The sequence below is a fragment of the Cydia strobilella genome, chromosome 1, assembly GCF_947568885.1.
Source record: "Cydia strobilella chromosome 1, ilCydStro3.1, whole genome shotgun sequence".
Lineage (NCBI taxonomy): Eukaryota > Metazoa > Arthropoda > Insecta > Lepidoptera > Tortricidae > Cydia > Cydia strobilella.
The window spans coordinates 16,910,893-16,930,215 of record NC_086041.1 but is presented as its reverse complement, the minus strand read 5'-3'; the positions used below and the strand labels follow the sequence as shown (position 1 = coordinate 16,930,215).

The 19,323-nt window shown below is 38.9% G+C and overlaps 1 protein-coding gene across 1 annotated transcript; it reads right to left on the bottom strand.

Annotated features, from left to right (window-relative positions):
* Positions 1-900: 900 nt before the first annotated feature.
* LOC134746325 (RDS/peripherin-like protein xRDS35) lies at positions 901-19,234 on the bottom strand. Its single transcript, XM_063680725.1, has 9 exons — positions 19,159-19,234; positions 13,937-14,119; positions 10,035-10,244; positions 7,914-8,006; positions 7,662-7,762; positions 7,211-7,310; positions 3,348-3,494; positions 2,972-3,109; positions 901-1,058 (listed from the first exon to the last, which is right to left on the bottom strand). The coding sequence occupies exons 2-9, from the start codon at positions 14,096-14,098 to the stop codon at positions 933-935; spliced, it is 1,077 nt and encodes a 358-aa protein (XP_063536795.1). The 5' UTR covers positions 14,099-14,119; positions 19,159-19,234; the 3' UTR covers positions 901-932.
* Between the last annotated feature and the right edge of the window lie 89 nt (positions 19,235-19,323).

Below are 19,323 nucleotides of genomic sequence, written 5' to 3'. Positions count from 1 at the left end.
AGCCAAGAGCCAATATTAAAATAAATGCAACTGAAATTATATTAAAATCATTAAATTAATTTTGTTAAAAAAAAACATTTTTGGCAGAAGATATTATCGCTGACTGTACTTTTCTTTTAACAGACAACTAATACTCATCGAGAGAATTTTAATGAACCCAAACACATCTAGGTTGCGTTGTTTTATAGAGTTCCGATGGCCACCTCCTGTGTCCATAATCAGACCAGTTCAATGGTACCATAATACTACTTTGTCACCCAACTCACATATGTATAGGAATTTTCAGCTCAATCAAATAATGGGGGATTAAATTTGCAAGATTTGACCAGAACAAACATATTCAAACAAACAAACGTTTGTAAGTTAAATAAAAGCTTGTAAAAATAATGTGAGAAACAAGAAATATTATTACGAATATTTACAGTATACGCATACCTAGTGGTAAATGATAGCAACTAATCACGTAAGTTGACTGGCTAAACTCGTATGAAAATCGGTTTGGACCGATTCGTGCGATTCTCGCACGTACGTGAAAAAATTTCATACGAGAACCAGTTTAGACGAGTCGAAAAATCGTAAGAAAATATCTCCCTAGAATGCGGCTCCTCGTGTAAACTATTTCACCTGGCGATAATCTCCGTGCGAGTATCGAATGACATAATCGTAAGCGAGTTTATATTTCTAGCATGAATGTAAACATTTTTATACGATACTCGCCTGGCGATTATTGCATACGATAAAGTCATACGATTTCTCGCCCCAAAACGTGCGAGAAACTCGCGCCATGTAAATGGGCCTTAATTCAATGTGATGCAGATATTGGACGATGGACAAACGTCTTGAGCCCAAACTGTTGATATTTCCAAGATAAGCCCAAACTCGAGTTTCGTCCCGCAAGGCCCGTGATGGCGTTGGCGTGGGGCGTGGCGTCTTCAAGGGTAGTGTAAGCAGGCGCGGTGGGCGCGCGGGCTGCGCACACACAGCACGCAGCGCTGCCGGTCTAGCAGCAACGCGCAGGTGCTACACTTGCCCACAAGCGACAGTGACGAGGGTGCCCGCTGCAGAAAGTATCGTTGTGACTATCATTAATTTTGTATGGCTCAACTCTGGGTACTATACTTTTAACCTAAAAACAAGTATGTAACTTGTCCAGGATAATCGTATATTTAACCAATCATTTATAATTGAGTTGAGATCAATGCCTATCAAAACATTCAGATATATTCCATCATAGCTGGCATGACACTGGGTCACTGTACCAAGGCCAATGCACAATAATAAATTAAAGTCTATTCACATATGAAATAATATGCATCTGAAATTTAAAATAATCACAGATTTATTACTTAGGTATATATATACCTAAGTAATAAATGCAAGTCCTACATTGAATCAAATTAGGTCGATATCGAATTGACTCTGAAATTGGCGCTTGAGATCTTTCAACTTTAAATAATTGAACAAAGATACAAAATTATGCTTGCTGTCACGCTGTCAGTGAACATTATTGTGGCTTGCTAAACTTGACAAAGATAGTTTCTTTTAAGCGGAATGGGTAACTTTGTGTACAATAATTAACAGCTGAGCAAATAACATCAGTCAAATGTAATTCTTATGATGCAGAAGTGTACAGGAGCGACGTGACGTAATCACGACTTCAGATTGCAACTTACGTAGGTACTAGATGCACAAATAAAATAGTGCAGCACTTAGCTACGTTTTTAGAAACGATTTCTTTACTATATTAATACATTTGTTAAAGAATCCAGGCAGGCTAAGGTTTAGAGCAGGGACCGGCCCGCTATCCCTTATCGGGGTTTTATAAGGGTATTGCATAAGGCTTAACTCACCATACCCTTTGCCAGACGAAACCCTTTGTTTTGGTTTTAAAAACCCTTATATAAAGCTACCACATTTGAGTAATCGGTAGCCCAAATACCCTTACAAAACCCTTATCATCCGCTCACCAACACCTTGCATATTGCTTATAAGGGTTAGCCTTATAAAGGGCTTCCCTTTTAGCATATAAGCGTGCTAATTTAAGTCGTCTACCTTGTTCATAAAGCACACATTACTTCGAATCCGGGCGATCGTCGGCGGCGACGGCGGCGTTCTTTGACTAGGCACGTATTTTCTTTCCTTTTACCGTAGATATATACTAATCCTGTCTCTTTCACGCAAAGGGAAACCTTTATAAAAAGCGCTTAAAGATAAGGGTAACCCTTATTAAGAGCTAGCCTTATTTTTGGTTAGCTTTTCGGTAAGGGTTAGTCAAAGGTAAGGGTATGAATGGGCTTGCAGTTCAAAAGGGAAAGTCTTTCAATGTGTTAGCCGTGTTTAAGTGTCGCCCATTGAAAGGGTTTTATCGCGGAAAGGGTTGTCCGGTCCCTGGTTTAGAGCACTAGTACGTAGTTAAGTGTCAATATTGAGTTATGAAATAATATCCATATTCAGGCAATCCACACTGTGGCAGACCTTAAAACACGCACGGTGCATGATCATAAGTCAATCATTGACCAGCATCAAAGAGGATATAATATTATAGAGCGGTACTGTCATAGTAAATTTTGTAACCACAGTAAATTCACTGCCATCTATCGACACACTTTACGGAGTTATATCTATCTTTGCCAGCATCAAGCACCAGCAAATCAAGTAATAGAACTGGGTCCACGAGGGTGAGGGTGTGGGTGAGGGTGAGGGTGGGGGAGGGTGGGTGGGTGGGTCTGGGTTTCTATTAAGAAATCGTTTTTCGAACGCAAAACAGATTGTCTTTTGTCCAATAAGAAGTGTAACCTAAGCTTAACGTACGGTCAAGGAATTTAATTTCAGTACATTTCGTAGGTACCTTGTCACAGTGAAATATGAGGTCCCTAGCGACTTTCATAGGTATTGATTGTCACTGTGACAAGGTACGAAATGGTACTGAAATTAAATGCCTTCGTTCTACAAGTTCACCCTTAAGTCTTACCTCTCTTAGATTTCGTCGTATACGATCCTTGGATGCCCTCCAAAAGATGTAGCCCTGGCCGACGCCATCGCAGTCCCCGTGCAACACCGCGTCCTCCGCGCTGGTAGCCAGCAACCGAGTCAATATTAGGATTAATACCTGCAATTTAATATTGTTAGAAAATTCGTCGAATCTCGTAGCGTAATTAATATCCTTATTAAGTAGGACTAGTTTTTTCTGGTCATTGGATCATCAAATGACAGGAGGTTATATAGGAGGAGATTTATTAGGCATAGTTATGTCAGGTTGTCATATAATTAAAGAAAGATCAGGCATCAGCAGCAGCCAGCAGGTCGACCATCATCGGCCTCCTGCCTGTCAATCCTGTCTCACTTACTTGGAACAGCACTATCAACACATGTAGAATGTGTAGTGTCAGGAGAGCTTTAGTGAGCGGTGTGCGCACGGCCTCCACGCAGCCGCGCGTGTGGAGCGAGGCCGATAGTAGCGGAGAACCTTCCTCCCAAACTTCGCGCCATTCCGACTGCAATGGGTCAGAAGGATTTATAACATAATTTTTAAGAAAAAAAAATCGACTTCAATGGGGGATGCCGCTGAAAGTTTACTTATTGTTGATGGTGCACTCTTAGATTCCAGACAATGAAATGAAATAGACAGCATATTTTGCGTAATTATCCTAATCCATCTTTTGACTAATTTTGCCTAATTGCCTAATTATTATAATATTGCCTAATAATGTAGAAAAGGAGGTAAAACCACCCACTTTTCTAGTAGCATTTCGTTTTTGTAAGGGTCGCAGTTCTAACCTAACCTAACCTACTTTTCTGATAGCATTTCGTTTCTGTAAGGGTCACAGTTCTAACCTAACCTAACCCACTTTTCTAGTAGCATTTCCGGGTCCGGGTCTGGATCCGGATCCGAGTCCGGGTCCGTGTCCGGCTGTCCGGGTCCAAGTTTGGGTCAGAGTTCGGTCCGGGTCCGGATCCGAGTTGGGGTCCATGTCCAGACCCGGGTCCGGGTCCGAGTCCGGGTCCAAGTTTGGGTCTGGGTCCATAAGGAAGAGAACAAATCGCCAAACGTGAACTATGTGTCATTAAAGAGTTCCATTCTGATTATCATCAGCAGTTCCACTTAATCAAATGTCACTTTTTTAAATGTAAATGCTGGATTTGTTGATGAAAATACAAAAATCAAAATATGTATGCATCTCACATTTGAGGAGTTCCCTCGGTTCCTCATAGGTCTCATCATCAGAACTCGAGCTTGACAAAAATATGCCTTAAAAACTTAAGTTGCTTAACAAACATAAAGAAGAGGACAAATCGCCAAACGTAAACTATGCGTCATTAAAGAGTTCCATTCTGATCATCATCAGCAGTTCCACTTCATCAAATGTCACTTTTTAAAATGGAAATGCTGGATTTATTAATAAAAATACAAAAATCACTATATGTATGTCTTTCACATTTGAGGAGTTCCCTCGATTCCTCATGGATCCCATCATCAGAACTCGAGCTTGACAAAAATGTTTCTTGAAAACTTAACTTGCTTAACAAACATAACGAAGAGGACAAATCGCCAAACGTGAACTATGCGTCATTGAAGAGTTCCGTTCTGATCATCATCAGCAGTTCCACTTCATCAAATGTCACTTTTTTTAAATGTAAGTACTTGATTTGTTGATGAAAATACTAAAATCACTATATGTAAGCCTTTAACATTTGAGGAGTTCCCTCGATTCCTCATGGATCCCATCATCAGAACTGCGTTTTGACAAAAACGGGACCAATCTGTATGTATATACTTACAATCAAAAAAAGAATTTTCAAAATCGGTCCAGAAATAACGGAGTTATGGAGTAACAAACATTAAAAATAAAAAAATTAAAAAACAAAACAAAAAAAACATACAACCGAATTGATAACCTCCTCCTTTTGAAATCTTGAAGTCGGTTAAAAATACATCTACTTACCAAGTTTCAACAGTATAATTCTTAAAGTTTCGGAAAAAAGTGGCTGTGACATACGGACGGACAGACAGACAGACAGACAGACAGACAAACAGACAGACATGACGAATCCATAAGGGTTCCGTTTTTTGCCATTTGGCTACGGAACCCTAAAAATGGTTCATTGAAAATTTTATTTTCTGTGATCTCTTAACGACACGGTATTAGCTTCTACGTTTAATTAAATGTGGAATCACGAAACTAAAACGTAGAACTAACATTAGTAAGTATCATTTGCACATAAACATAATTTTTAAGAAAAAAAAAAACCGACTTCAATGGGGGATGCCGCTGAAAGTTTACTTATTGTTGATGGTGCACTCTTAGATTCCAGACAATGAAATGAAATATACAGCATATTTTGCGTAATTATCCTTATCCATCTTTTGACTAATTTTGCCTAATTGCCTATTTATTATAATATTGCCTAAAAATGTAGAAAAGGACGTAAAACTACCCACTTTTCTAGTAGCATTTCGTTTTTGTAAGGGTCGCAGTTCTAACCTAACCTAACCTAACCTACTTTTCTGATAGCATTTCGTTTCTGTAAGGGTCACAGTTCTAACCTAACCTAACCCACTTTTCTAGTAGCATTTCCGGGTCCGGGTTTGGGTCCGGATCCGAGTCCGGGTCCGTGTCCGGCTGTCCGGGTCCAAGTTTGGGTCAGAGTTCGGTCCGGGTCCGGATCCGAGTTGGGGTCCATGTCCAGACCCGGGTCCGGGTCCGAGTCCGGGTCCAAGTTTGGGTCTGGGTCCATAAGGAAGAGAACAAATCGCCAAACGTGAACTATGTGTCATTGAAGAGTCCCATTCTGATCATCATCAGCAGTTCCACTTAATCAAATGTCACTTTTTTAAATGTAAATGCTGGATTTGATGATGAAAATACAAAAATCACAATATGTATGCATTTCACATTCGAGGAGTTCCCTCGGTTCCTCATGGGTCTCATCATCAGAACTCGAGTTTGACAAAAATATGCCTTAAAAACTTAAGTTGCTTAACGTTTGTTAAGCAACTTAAGTTATGTTTATAAAGAAGAGGACAAATCGCCAAACGTAAACTATGCGTCATTAAAGAGTTCCATTCTGATCATCATCAGCAGTTCCACTTTATCAAATGTCACTTTTTAAAATGGAAATGCTGGATTTGTTGATAAAAATACAAAAATCACTATAAGTATGCCTGTCACATTTGAGGAGTTCCCTCGATTCCTCATGGATCCCAACATCAGAACTCGAGCTTGACAAAAATGTTTCTTGAAAACCTAACTTGCTTAACAAACATAACGAAGAGGACAAATCGCCAAACGTGAACTATGCGTCATTGAAGAGTTCAGTTCTGATCATCATCAGCAGTTCCACTTCATCAAATGTCACTTTTTTAAATGTAAGTGCTTGATTTGTTGATGAAAATACTAAAATCACTATATGTAAGCCTTTAACATTTGAGGAGTTCCCTCGATTCCTCATGGATCCCATCATCAGAACTGGGTTTTGACAAAAACGGGACCAATCTGTATGTATATACTTACAATCAAAAAAAGAATTTTCAAAATCGGTCCTAAAATGACGGAGTTATGGAGTAACAAACATTAAAAAAAAACAAAAAAAACATACAACCGAATTGATAACCTCCTCCTTTTGAAATCTTGAAGTCGGTTAAAAATGGAATACCCTCACAGCGCTTTGCACGTCGTTTTCCTATGAAAGGAAGACGTTTTGCGATAAGCGATAACTCAAAAACGGCTTGACTGATCATGTTGCCTATAATTTTGGTTTAATGTCTTTATTAAACTCTACAGTCACGTTTTTTTTTCATATTTTTCGACCCATGGTTCAAAAGTTAGAAAGAGGGACATAATTTTTTCTTCTTTTGATTACCTAGATAATTTCAGACAAATGAAATAAAAAAAACAGGTTACCCCTCTCAACCCCCTAAATTACCCCCTAAAATAAGAAATAAGCGGTTTTGACTTATTTACAATATTAGTGGTGGTAATTGCTATAACTGTTTAAAATTTTAGGTATCTATGTCAAACGGTCTCTGAGAAAAACGCATTTAACTGATATGCAAGACCGAAGTGATCCCATAAGTGTTCCGTTTGTCAAAACAGAGTTTTGCACGGAACACTAAAAATTGTCATCTAGCCTATTCGAAAACCGATACTCAATACATAACTCTATAATAAGTTGGTAGCTACTTAAACGCATTTTATAGACAGTTCGGTACCTGCTGCAAAGGGTCGTGATAGCAGGCGGCGAGCACTCGCGGGGTGCAGCACGAGTAGGGAGATACTGGAAGCATCACCTTGCCGTCAGCACCGGCCATCCTGTCACGTCACCATCAACATAGATTGGTTCAAAGCTACGTTTAATAACTAGTTTTGTTGAAAAGGTCACAAATTATAATGTATAAAAGTAATTTAAGTGGGATCAAGATTGTTTAGTCCAAGTAGATACGTAACGTAAGCAAAACCGGGAGTTAATTGTTTTATTACCCTATTGTAAAAGAGCCATTAGAGATAACATTAATCGGCTCACTTCATTTTTCGAATTACCATACTTAATACTTTATGCTATACTTTTTTCTTGTTAGATTCATCTCAATTCTTTAGATTTTCACTGTTCTAAGAAACCCAATGAATACTTAACAAGTAGGTATGTGATGTAACTAATCTTACATCATAATAGTGTCGGATTGTTCGTTGAAGAAGTTTATGTTTATCCATGGAATCTCGTGCCAGTCGTTAGGGGTGTCCGCGCCGCAGCAGCTTAACTCCACCTAATAAATAATCATGATGTTTGAATAAAAGAAATGCCTGATAAAGGCAATCTGTAAAACCCTACATACCTGCCACTTCTTATTATAGATAAGTACACTTAGCCAGTCTTACATACAATACCTACACATAAAAACTCGCACAAAAAGGTACCTGAATTGTATCTAGAAGACGTTTCCAAGTAGGCTCCGTGAGGTACTGCGCTATACCGCCTCGCAACGATGTGGACAGTTCCTTGGTCAAAGCCTACAACAAATATTTTTTAAGTAAGGTGACAGATCCGCCCACTTTAAAAATACATAGAGGCTTACGCTGCGTCTTACGTAGGCGAACACTCGCGAACGCGAAGCGAAGCGACGCGGCGCGGCGCGGTGGGCCCAACAACAAGGGTGGCTCGCAACAAGATCGCCTACGTAGGACACTTCTATAAGTACCTATCAAAGGATTGATTCACCCCGCTCCGCGCCGCTTTGCGTTCGCGTGTTCGCCTACGTACCTACACCTACGCTGCGTTAGGGACATTTTACCGTAGGCACACTACATGTATGCGCCCAAGTTCGTTGGGAAAGTGTTGTTAAATTAAAACAGCAGGTGGATAAAGAAGCATAGGACTGTTACAGAATAACGAAATCGTTAGGCTATACAGGGTGGAAAAAATAATGGGCTCTGGAGGGAAAATGCCTTAAAGGAAACACTCTTTTATTTTTAAAAAGAAACAAATCTGCATTCAAGTTTTTCTTTTACGCAGCTTTAGGGACATTTTACCGTAGGCACACTACATGTATGCGCCCAAGTTCGTTGGGAAAGTGTTGTTAAATTAAAACAGCAGGTGGATAAAGAAGCATAGGACTGTTACAGAATAAAGAAATCGTTAGGCTATACAGGGTGGAAAAAATAATGGGCTCTGGAGGGAAAATGCCTTAAAGGAAACATTCTTTTATTTTTAAAAAGAAACTAAACTGCATTCAAGTTTTTCTTTTACGCTGCGTTAGGGACATTTTACCGTAGGCACACTACATGTATGCGCCCAAGTTCGTTGGAAAAGTGTTGTTAAATTAAAACAGCAGGTGGATAAAGAAGCATAGGACTGTTACAGAATAAAGAAATCGTTAGGCTATACAGGGTGGAAAAAATAATGGGCTCTGGAGGGAAAATGCCTTAAAGGAAACATTCTTTTATTTTTAAAAAGAAACTAAACTGCATTCAAGTTTTTCTTTTACGCTGCGTTAGGGACATTTTACCGTAGGCACACTACATGTATGCGCCCAAGTTCGTTGGGAAAGTGTTGTTAAATTAAAACAGCAGGTGGATAAAGAAGCATAGGACTGTTACAGAATAACGAAATCGTTAGGCTATACAGGGTGGAAAAAATAATGGGCTCTGGAGGGAAAATGCCTTAAAGGAAACATTCTTTTATTTTTAAAAAGAAACAAATCTGCATTCAAGTTTTTCTTTTACGCAGCTTTAGGGACATTTTACCGTAGGCACACTACATGTATGCGCCCAAGTTCGTTGGGAAAGTGTTGTTAAATTAAAACAGCAGGTGGATAAAGAAGCATAGGACTGTTACAGAATAAAGAAATCGTTAGGCTATACAGGGTGGAAAAAATAATGGGCTCTGGAGGGAAAATGCCTTAAAGGAAACATTCTTTTATTTTTAAAAAGAAACTAAACTGCATTCAAGTTTTTCTTTTACGCTGCGTTAGGGACATTTTACCGTAGGCACACTACATGTATGCGCCCAAGTTCGTTGGAAAAGTGTTGTTAAATTAAAACAGCAGGTGGATAAAGAAGCATAGGACTGTTACAGAATAACGAAATCGTTAGGCTATACAGGGTGGAAAAAATAATGGGCTCTGGAGGGAAAATGCCTTAAAGGGAACATTTTTTTATTTTTAAAAAGAAACAAAACTGCATTCAAGTTTTTCTTTTTTTTTTCAATTTCGCTTGTCTAAATATTCTTGAGTACTAAATATTCGATTTTATGGATATTTTGTACGACAGACGAGTGTATGACCTAATGTTTCTTGGAGAAATGTTATCATTAACTGTGTAGACTCGTACAATAAAAAAGCGAGTGTCCATTTTTTGAATTTTTTTGTCGATTTAAAAAAATCTTTAAATGGTTTGTTTTTTTTATTTTATAAAATAATGTTTCCTTGAAGTAAAATGAGCTAACTTAAGGTTTTAAGGCACTTTCCCTCCAGGGTCCATAATTTTTTTCCACACTGTATAAGTAGTGAATACCTAAACTGTACCGAAAAAGTGACACACCTGAAGCGTCCCGTTGAGCGCACTGTACACCACCAAGCCGTTGAGCGCGATCAGCGTGCCACTGATGAGCCACACGCGGCAGACTTTAGTCGAGCGCGACCAGTGCGAGAACTTGAGCAGCCATGAGACGAGTCGCAGTCCGCTCGTGTAGTGCAGCTTCATCGCGTACGCTTGGAAGATTATGAGGCCGTGGAGAAGAACCACTGCTACCTGGACAATGTAATTAATAAAGTATGCCAGTCACTGGCCGAAAATAGCCATTGCACAAAGAGTGAAAGCGGCGTGATGGCCGGATGTCAGAAATTCTACTGGAAATCGCTTTGGCCATTGGATGATTTGGATGGGATACCGGCTTATAGACGTTTCTATGCAACTGGTGCATTCCTAGTTTAAAGTAGGCGCTTTACAATATGAGCTAATCTTATTAGAGTTACAGATCGATTCGAATTAAGAACCAAATTATTTTAAAGTACTTATCCACCCACTCATTTCGGACATTTTCTTATTTTTTTATTTATTAGAGATAAATCACAAATTTTACATGATATTTGATATAAAAACTTTTATAAAAAAAAGATAAACCGACTTCAAAAAGGATGAAATAAAATATTATCCTTTTTAGGGTTCCGTGTTTAAGTATATGCGTTACCAACTGATATGTTTGAAGTCGGTGCCAAGCCAAATTTTGAACCATATATTCATAGTGATTTTGGTGCAATTCTATAAGGCTGCGGCTATATAAGTATGTACGTTGGATTGCCTAACGCAGCATACCTACTATGTAGGATGTAGGTGAACAATACGCGAACGCTAAGCGGCGCGGCACGGCGCCTTAATTAAACCTTTGATACCTATAGAAGTGTCCTACGTGGGCGATCTCTTTGCGAACGCTAACGCCTTGGGCCGGCCGCGCCGCGCCGCGTCGCTTCGATTCGTGTTCACGAGTGTTCGCCTATGTAAGACGCAGCGTTACACGACGACAATAAACGAACTTTCTGTAGGTATTTAAGAACACACTTCAGAACAGAACACACGGTTGAACCTTCTTGGGGCAGTTCGTACCATGCTTGTCGGCACATTAGTGTAAATCTAATGCGTTTATTTATCGTCGTATTTTTTAAAGAGCATTTCTTACTAATTCTTGAACAGTCCATAGCACGCAAGTGTGGGATTGGGACTGAGTTATTTTCTGTCGCTTATCCAGAGGACTACATTTCAAGATATAAAACAATTCAAGTAACCTTCATGCCAAATTTCAGCTAAAGCGGTTCAGCTGTTTAGCCATGAAAAGGTAACAAAGAGGCAGACAGAATTACTTTCACGTTTATTATATTTGTACAGTTGTAATGGGATTTATATACATAAAGCTCCTTGGCTTGGCACCGACTTCAAACATATCAGTTGGTAACGCATATACTTAAACACGGAACCCTAAAAAGGATAATATTTTATTTCATCCTTTTTGAAGTCGGTTTATCTTTTTTTTATAAAAGTTTTTATTTTTCCATTTTTAGTTTTAAGACATTGTTAAGAGCGTGACGCATGAATGAAAAACATAATCATGTTTAACTCTAAATTCGTAAACTTTATTAAATATTCGGAATTTTCCTCGAGTCCGTCTGGGAAATCATTTCTGTCACTAAATCCATTCTCCGCCCCGCCACTGTCCCATTCCCTCAAACCCCCCGATCACTCAACCGGGATACCGCCGTTTAGCCAAAATATTTTTCGCCAAATTTCACTTCCCAACAAACTTATGGCATCAGTTTCATTTCCCAAATGAAATTTTAGCAAGTTTTTATTTCGCAACCATTTCATTTCGCAACCCCATAGTTGGGAAATGAAAATCACGTACAAGGTTGGGTTAGGTTAGGTTGGATTATGAAAATTTGCGAAATGAAATTTTGCCAAATGATAATTTGCGTAAAATAGTTTGGGAAGTAATACTTTGGGAAACGATTTTTGGCAATACATTAGTAAACCCACTCAACCTCACAGCACATCAACCCCTCGCTGAACCCCTCGACCCTAAACCACCAACCCTTCAACCGCCATTCCCCGACCCCTAACCCCAGACCCCTTAACTCCTAACCCTAACCCCCAATCCCTTAACTCCCAACCCCTCAGTCCCCGACCCATCAACTCACCTCCCCTCAAGCCCCAACCTCAAACCCCCCAAATACTAATACCCGCTACCTTCACCTCTCACACCTACCCCTCACTTCTCAGTCTCTTTGGTTGTTTCCAACACTACCTACATCAAAAATCATAAAACACATATATACGAGGGAAGTTCCACATTTCGTTTTCGTCTGTGGTCTTCATCATCAGTAGCCTTACCACGAGTTTGACATTGAAATATTCGCTATCGTGTGCGTAACTTACTGTTTATGCATCTCGCTCGTACTGGCATATTAGTGTACAAAGTTACGAAGACGCTAGCGAATATTTAGTGTCAAACTCGTGGTTAGGCTACAGTTGCACTACATGAAATTGGTGGTTTTTGGGAGGAAATGCTTGAGTTACTTTAGAAAACACCGAAGTCACCATACACGTGCCTTTAAAAATTGAGGAGTTCCCTCAATTCCTCACGGATTCCATCATCAGATCAAAACCAAAAATGTTACGAAAACACCTTGGAGGTAACTTCTTTCAAACAGAAAAAAAATTTACTCAAATCGGATCATGGGTTCCGGAGTAATCGCTGAAATCATTATCATCAAAACAATCATCATCATCAGCTCCACTTCATCAAATTGGTGGTTTTAGAGAGAAAATGCTCGAGTTGCTTAAGAAAACACCCAAATCACCATACATGTGCCTTTAAAAATGGAGGAGTTCCCTCAATTCCTCATGGATCCCATCATCAAAACAGCACCAGATTAATGTGGGACCACCTTGGAGGTAGTTCCTTTCAAACAAAAAAAAGAATTGTTCAAGTCGGACCACGGGTCTCGGAGTAATAGCTGAACATCCTACATTAAAAAATCATCATCACTTTATCAAATTGGTCGTTTTCGAGAGAAAATGCTCAAGTTGCTTATGAAAACACCCAAATCACCATACATGTGCCTTTAAAAATTGAGGAGTTCCCTCAATTCCTCAGAGATCCCATCATCAGATCAGAACCAGATTAATACGGGACCAATTTGGAAGTAGCTCCTTTCGAACAAAAAAAGAATTACTCAAATCGGACCACGGGTCTCGGAGTAATCGGTGAACATACATAAAAAAAATAGTCCAAACCGAATACAGAACCTCCTCCTTCTATGAAATTGAAGTCGGTTAAAAAAGCATCGTTAAACCAGAATGGTTTGTCTCGATACTCCATTCCGCAGTACTTACATAATTAAATATACGTGCGGTGGGGCGAGTGATAATGGAATGCAAGAGGATATTAGAAAGAGAGATGCCTGAGAGTACCATATCATAATTTATACCTGTGTCTTAGTTGTATATGGTTGTATGTTATGTGTTATTGACTATGTTCTTCTTGCTTTATGTTGTTAATGTATTTAAATTTGTGCCGCTTTTGCATTATCTGTAAGGTGCAATTTGTTATTTGAAATAACAAAAAATTAAATTAAATTAAATTAAATTAAATACAATACAATACTTAGGTAGGTACACATCCAATCCGCGGTACTCACACTTTTTTGGAAAGCGAAATATTTGACAGAGCCACAAATATAAAAAAGTCGTTCGTCAGTGTGGACCAGATATACCTATAGAAGAGCTATTTTTTTTTTCTTATTATTACAACTAATACATTACAAGTATCCTCGCGGAGCCCCAACAGAGGCTTTGCGGAGCCCTAGGGGTCCGCGGACCACAATATGAGAACGGCTAGTATAAGAAATCTTCAACATGAGGAGTATAATATGATGTTGTATTCCTATTACCTTATGAATATCCTTGAGCAGCATCATGACCTTATGCGAAGCGTTATAGCAGAAGATCAGCATGCAGAGCGAGACCACGAGCTGCGCGATGAGCAGCGCGCGCAGCACGCCGGCCAGGCGGTGGCGGCCGTCTCGGCTAAACGCGAACAGGCCCCAAGCCATGCATGCCGGCGCATGCTGCTTCTGCAAGTGCCGTGCTAAATTAATACAGTAGAATCCGCTTATAATGGTTTCGAAGGGAAGTGACAAATACGTCATACTAAGCGGATGTCATATAAAGCATAGTTGATTAACTTCTTATTTTTATTAAGTATTTTTTCCAAATTAATCTCAAATTCATTTGTGAGAGATGAGTTTTATTAACCTTATACCAATTATCAACTTGTCACGTGCTGCGAATCAAAACTAAAACAACTTACAGGCCACGCACGCCCCAAACGTCCTCGCAGGGAAATCGCACGAAAACCAGCGAATGTGTCAGTATAACCGGACATAATATCATGAAAATAGTATTTATAGGTCATAGTAATTAAGCGACTTGTCACTATAAGCGAAGTCATCTTATCCGACTTTGTAACAAAGAATTTTATATGATAACCAAACTTCACACAGTAATAACGTCATAGTAAGCGGTTGGTCAGTATAAGCGGAGTCATAATAAACGGATTACACTGTAGCTCCTAATACTCTATAGCAGTTGGTACGGTGGCCTCTAGAAGCACCTTAAGGAGCAGTAGATTCAGCCAGCAGTGTTTTTGAAAAATCATAGCGCTTTTTAGGGTTCCGTAGTCAACTAGGAACCGTTATTGTTTCGCTATGGACGTCTGTCCGTCCGAGGCTTTGCTCCGTGAGCGTTAGTGCTACTAGAAAGCTGCAATTTGGTATGGATATATGAATAAATCAATCGGACAGTGGTAAAAAAAAATAAAAAAAATTGGGTACGTCCTCTACCCGTAAAGAGGGGATGAATTTTTAGGGTTCCGTACCTCAAAAGGAAAAAAAGGAACCCTTATAGGATCACTTTGTTGTCCGTTCGTATGTCTGTCTGTCAAGACCCTTTAACTCGGGAATGCGTGGAGGGAAAAGGGTATCGAATTGAAATTTAAACCATATACTCAGGTCTACGGTCCCTTAAAGCTGTGAAAAAATCACTTCTAAGTCAACGTTAAAAAAGAATACGGCCTAGGAATAAAAAGATACGGCCGTTTATGCCGCAAAAATAGTTATTTACGATACAAGTGCAGAAAAGAGGAAATTCGAAACGAGTGGCGATAAATTAAAACACGACCGCAGGGAGTGTTTTAAATCGACACGAGTTGCGAATTACCTTTTCGCACGTGTATCGTACAACGTTTTACAGTACATAAGGCCTTTTAAACTTTCGACATATGCACGAAAAGTGCTCTTTACGCACTAGTGCGAAAAAGTAGCACCATATATGTACTGTAAACGTATATTTCGACACTCAAGGGAAATAAAATTTATAGGGTTAATAGGGTACTTACTTCCCGTTGACCTAGAACTCTGAAGGGGAAAAATCTCAAATTTAGAATTTGTAAAAATAATTAAAAATAATAATAATAATTTCGGGGACCTCTTCGGAGAAACCGAAGGTTTTGCCTGTGCAATTGCGGACGAAGTTATGATGACGAACAACTATCGCAAATATATCCTGAAGGACGGTACGGTCGACATTTGTCGGGCATGCCGCCGTCCCGGAGAGTCACTCAGGCATATCATTTCCGGTTGTTCTCATCTTGCTAACGGCGAGTACTCGCACAGACATAATCTCGTAGCCAGGATTATTCACCAGCAGCTTGCTCTTCTATACGGCCTTGTGGACCGCGAAGTACCGTACTACAAGTATTTACCTGTGCCAGTTCGTCTCGAGAATAGTCGTGCCACGCTCCATTGCCTGACAATGCCAATAAGCCTGACATTGTGATAATAGATCGATCGCAGCGCCGGGCCGTGCTCGTCGACATCACCATCCCCCATGATGAGAATCTCGTGAACGCCGAGAAGGACAAGTCCAGTAAGTACCTAGACTTGGCTCACGAGATAACCGCCATGTGGGATGTTGATTCGACGATCATTGTCCCGATAGTCGTTTCAGCGATCGGTCTCATAGCGAAGAGTCTCGACCAACACCTTGAGAGACTCTCGCTAGGTGGTTGGATCAAGGGTCAGATGCAGAAGGCGGTGATCTTGGACACGGCGCGGATAGTCCGCCGGTTCCTCTCTCTGCGGCCTTGACCACCGGCAGCTTGGGCCCTGCCCCGCTGCCGGCGGCACCCTAGGTTAGGTTTTTTATAATCTGTTTATATATTTTTGTAATGTTTTGTAAGTGTTTTTATATTTTACTTTTATACTCATGTTGTAAAAAGCCTAGCCTAAGACTGAAAATAAATAAAGGAATAATAATAATAAAATAAAATAATTATTTATTTCAGAAATTCAATTTCCATAATATATTAGTAACTTATTTATTATAACTCTTCACTTATGTTAGTGACAATATGTATGTATGTAATATATGTATACTTTAACTGTTATAGGTACACATGTAGCCTAGGTACTTCAGTACTTCCAGAAAGCGCCATCTATCCTGTCTGCGACTGTGGCTAGGATGCTGTTGGTGGTGCCGCACCAGCGACGCCACCCGCTTGCGCATGATGGCGTGGAAGCCGTAATAAGAAAATTATATGCAGGACGTATACAATGTTTTAAACGAAAAAAAGTATGCAATTGGTATTCTTTTAGATATGTCGAAGGCTTATAATAGGGTGCAATATAAAATACTGCTTGACAAACTACATGAAATAGGAATTAGAGGTACCGCGCATAAATGGCTTACATCATACCTAGATAAACGGAAACAATACGTTGAAATACAACACAATGATAACAAAACAGGCATGATGATGAGGCACGTAAGATCGGAGGTACGAGCAGTCGAACACTCAATTCCGCAAGGAAGCTGCATCGGCTGTTTATTATTTTTAATTTATATAAACAATCTGCCAATGATCTTGAATGACTTGTGCGTACTTTTTGCGGATGATATCTCTGTTTTGATGTCATGCAAAAATGATCAAAATATTCAAAGCGACAAATATAACATATTGACCAAACTTACAGACTGGCTCACTGACCACAATTTAGAGATAAATTTTGCAAAAACTAAAATCATACAATTTAGGCCTTACCAAAAACAAGCATTAGATATAAATCTATCATTTAACGGACAAACCCTAGAATGTGTAGACGCTTTTACCCTCCTTGGAATAGACATAGATTCTCACATCAACTGGAAATCACATCTAAATAAAATCAAAAACAAAATGTCCAGTTTTATATATGTAATTAGAGAATTAAAAAAATCTACCAACTTTCAATGCGCTTTGACTGCCTACTACGCCTATGCTTCCTCATGGCTCAGTTACGGGATAATTCTATGGGGAAACAGTACTGACATAAATGATCTATTAGTCCTTCAAAAAAAATGCATACGAATACTCGCCAACACTACAGACTCCGACGAATGTAGACCCTACTTTATTAAATACAAAATTTTGACATTAACATCAATGTACATTTTAGAAATCTGCAAATTTGTTAGGAAACACCCGGAATTCTTTCCAAAAATTGCCGACCGTCCTCGACGTTTTGTAAGTAGATTTAAGAATAACCTGGCGCCACCGACAAGTTCTGTACTAAAGCTACATAAATCAAGCCCAAACATGATGGCCATCAATATTTATAATAAAATCAGCGACGACATTAAATTGCAGACATCAGAAACGCTATTCAATAAGCAGTTAAAGGACCTTTTAATTAATAAGTGTTGTTGTAGGCTTAAAGATTTTTTGGAAGATGAAATGTAATTATTTTGTAGTTTAGTGTATTTATTGGACATGTCTCATTTTACAATTTTTAATTTAAGCTTGAAATTGACATTATATAGGTATCGATATTTTTTGACATAAACTTACAATCGTTTTAAGCGTTTGTATATTTAATTTTATAAATTTTGGTAAAATAAAATCAGTTATTGACTTTAGAAATAACTATATATTATATAATACAACAATGAAATTATTAAAAGTTAAATAAGACACTGTCAAATATATTGTACATATATAAATTAATCTTTAGATTTAAGATAATTGCCTTGCCCTACCAGGGCCCATGTGAAACTATTATATATGTAACACCTGTGTACCATGGATGGAATAAATAAATATGAATATGAAATAAGTTAAATTTGTACGGAACCCTCGGTGGGAAAGTCCGACTCGTACTTGTCCGGTTTTTTTTTCGCTTCAACCCTATGACGTGATTACCGTCGGGTAATCGCTTACCATCAGTTGATTCGTATGCTCGTTTGCCTCCTATATTATTAAAAAAAACATAGAAAGCATCCATAACTCGGGAACAAATATTTGTGATATTACACACAATTAAATACCCATACCGGGATTCGAACCTTGGACCTCCTGCTTCGTTGGCAGGGTCCCGACCAACTAGGCTAGGAGGCCGTAAAGAGAGTTAAATACTCCTACTGTTCTTCTAAACGTTAGTACCTTACGCTCACGGGGACCGCTTTTAGTAGGTAACTGTAACACTGGGTTTTACGAAAACTACTGCGAGAAAATTAGTCAGGTGATCTCGCTATGTTAAATATGAAATAACTGCAGCTGCAGCCATTGTAAAGTGACCGGTAAATCAATCTACCTATATATTTCATACATAAGTTCCATGAAACGAGCCAGATGTCGAACCCACGATTAAATACAACTTTCTATAACCACCAGTGCAATGCTGTATCTAAGTAATTAAATACCTACTGTAGATAATCACCCGTTCACTTGTCTGCAATGAAAGGGGCCACTTGTATATTAGTTGCTTCTATTAAACACATTTCGAGAAATCGTAATTCATAATTTCATTACCTATCTGTTTTTCAAGTAGGTATCTACTATATATCTAGTAGCTAACCGTAGCTATTCTATCCAAGCACTTAAGGACTCGGCGCCTCAGACCAATTTACTGCAGAAAAGTTAATATCAAGTGTCCAGATTTACGCAATCTTTGCCACTGATCTTCACTCTAATAAGTAGGAGGATTCACATCTTGATATTGGAAAAACTCATATGCACACATTATCGTAGCCTCTGGTTTGAATAGAATAAAAAATATGAAGAAGGATATGCACAAACCTTTTACATTTAAGTTTGTCAATCTAATTATTGGATTCGTTATTAGTAAATATATAAACAAGTTTAGGTTGACAATAAGTCACATTTGTCATAACTGACACTTATTGCTTATAATAATCATGTAAATTAATAGGGCATGTTATTTACGCCATGGTTGGCTGGGGT